The sequence below is a fragment of the Priapulus caudatus genome, unplaced genomic scaffold (assembly GCF_000485595.1).
Source record: "Priapulus caudatus unplaced genomic scaffold, Priapulus_caudatus-5.0.1 Scaffold36, whole genome shotgun sequence".
NCBI lineage: Eukaryota > Metazoa > Priapulida > Priapulimorpha > Priapulimorphida > Priapulidae > Priapulus > Priapulus caudatus.
Genome location: NW_014577097.1, coordinates 417804 through 419319, shown reverse-complemented (window position 1 = coordinate 419319; position 1516 = coordinate 417804). Strand labels below are relative to the sequence as shown.

The 1516-nt window shown below is 51.6% G+C and overlaps 1 protein-coding gene across 1 annotated transcript in view; it reads left to right on the top strand.

Moving 5' to 3' along the window:
• The window catches only part of LOC106818013 (mediator of RNA polymerase II transcription subunit 13-like), a 15991-nt gene extending 14714 nt beyond the window's left edge, over positions 1 to 1277 (top strand). Inside the window, exons 8-10 of the mRNA XM_014822730.1 lie at positions 246 to 513; positions 864 to 1006; positions 1273 to 1277. Coding sequence (XP_014678216.1) covers positions 246 to 513; positions 864 to 1006; positions 1273 to 1277 — 416 coding nt within the window. The remainder of the gene's footprint in view (positions 1 to 245; positions 514 to 863; positions 1007 to 1272) is intronic.
• The last annotated feature ends 239 nt before the right edge of the window (positions 1278 to 1516 follow it).

Below are 1516 nucleotides of genomic sequence, written 5' to 3'. Positions count from 1 at the left end.
AGTAAATATATGTGCGTAAAGTCCACGTAGATGTAAGTAAAGTGAATATACGTGCGTAAAGTCCACGTAGATGTAAGTAAAGTGAATATATGTGCGTAAAGTCCACGTAGATGTAAGTAAAGTGAATATACGTGCGTAAAGTCCACGTAGATGTAAGTAAAGTGAATATACGTGCGTAATTAACTCCACGTAGATGCTTACACATTAGGTGCACGTATTACAACACCCGTGCATGCACGTGAAAGCTCTAACGAGCTCTCTGGCGGCTCTAACGACCTGCTTGTTACTACAGAAGCAGGTGATGGCGATGTTCCGGCCTCCCTACATCCTCGCGCCGGCAAAGGACAAGCAGACTGAGCTCGGTGAGTCGTTCGGCGAGGCCGTCGAGAAATGTACGGTGCTCTTCTGCGAGTACTGCCTCACGTACGACCAGCGCCACCTGCTGGCCGTCTGCACGGACGACCGCGGCGAGCTGCTCGAAACGACCGTCATCAACATCGAGATTCCGAACAGGTTCGTAGTGGCGCCCTCTGTGGGTGGCGGGCGGAACGCGATGTGTCTGCTCGTGGTTTTCGGCGGTGCCGCCCTTTTCGCGCGATCCGCTAAACTTGCAGAGTGTAATATAAAGCGGTAAAGAGGGGTCGTGTGTAGGTTGCGGAACCCTCTATAGGTTGACCCTGCCTGATTGACCCAGATTAGGACTGCTGAGTTTTTCTCTTTCACTAGTTTAGCCAACAGTTTTTGGTCACAACTGCATTTTGTATATATAACGTTAATGTTTGAGCGGGTTAACGATTTTGCGAAAATTATGCGAAAATTAACGAGCGGCGGTTCACCCAAGTCTCATCGGCTGTACTACGCAGAGGCAGGAGGAAAAAGGCGTCGGCAAGGCGCATCGGACTTCGCAAGCTCTGGGACTTCCTGCTGGGCGTGATGTCGATGAGCTCGTCGCCATGGCGACTCGTCATTGGCAGGTTTGGCCGCATCGGCCACGGAGAACTCATGGGTGAGTCAGACGTGAGGTCGCGGAGAGGTCGCACGGCTGTCACGCGCACAAGAACAGGTCTTGCTAGCGGGCGAAGTTATGGTTATTGTTTTGTATTTGCGGTGGTCACGGAACATCTGTGTTTTCGTTGCTGGGGGCTGAGCGTAAGAATTGTTGTCAAGTGTACACATGGGTTTCTTGTTCTGGGTTTGCATGGTCACTGTACGCGGCTGTGGTCGTGATGGAGCATATATAGCTGTCATTGTTGTTGTGTGTTATTATCGTAGGTTGATGTCTATGTGTGTTCGCGTGGTCACTAGCGTCCTTCGCGTGGTCACTAGCATCGTGCGCGTGGTCACTAGCGTCCTTCGCGTGGTCACTAGCATCGTGTGTGTGGTCACTAGCGTCCTTCGCGTGGTCACTAGCATCGTGTGTGTGGTTACTAGCGTCCTTCGCGTGGTCACTAGCATCGTGTGTGTGGTTACTAGCATTGTGCGTGTGGTCACTAGCATCGTGTGTGTGGTCACTAGC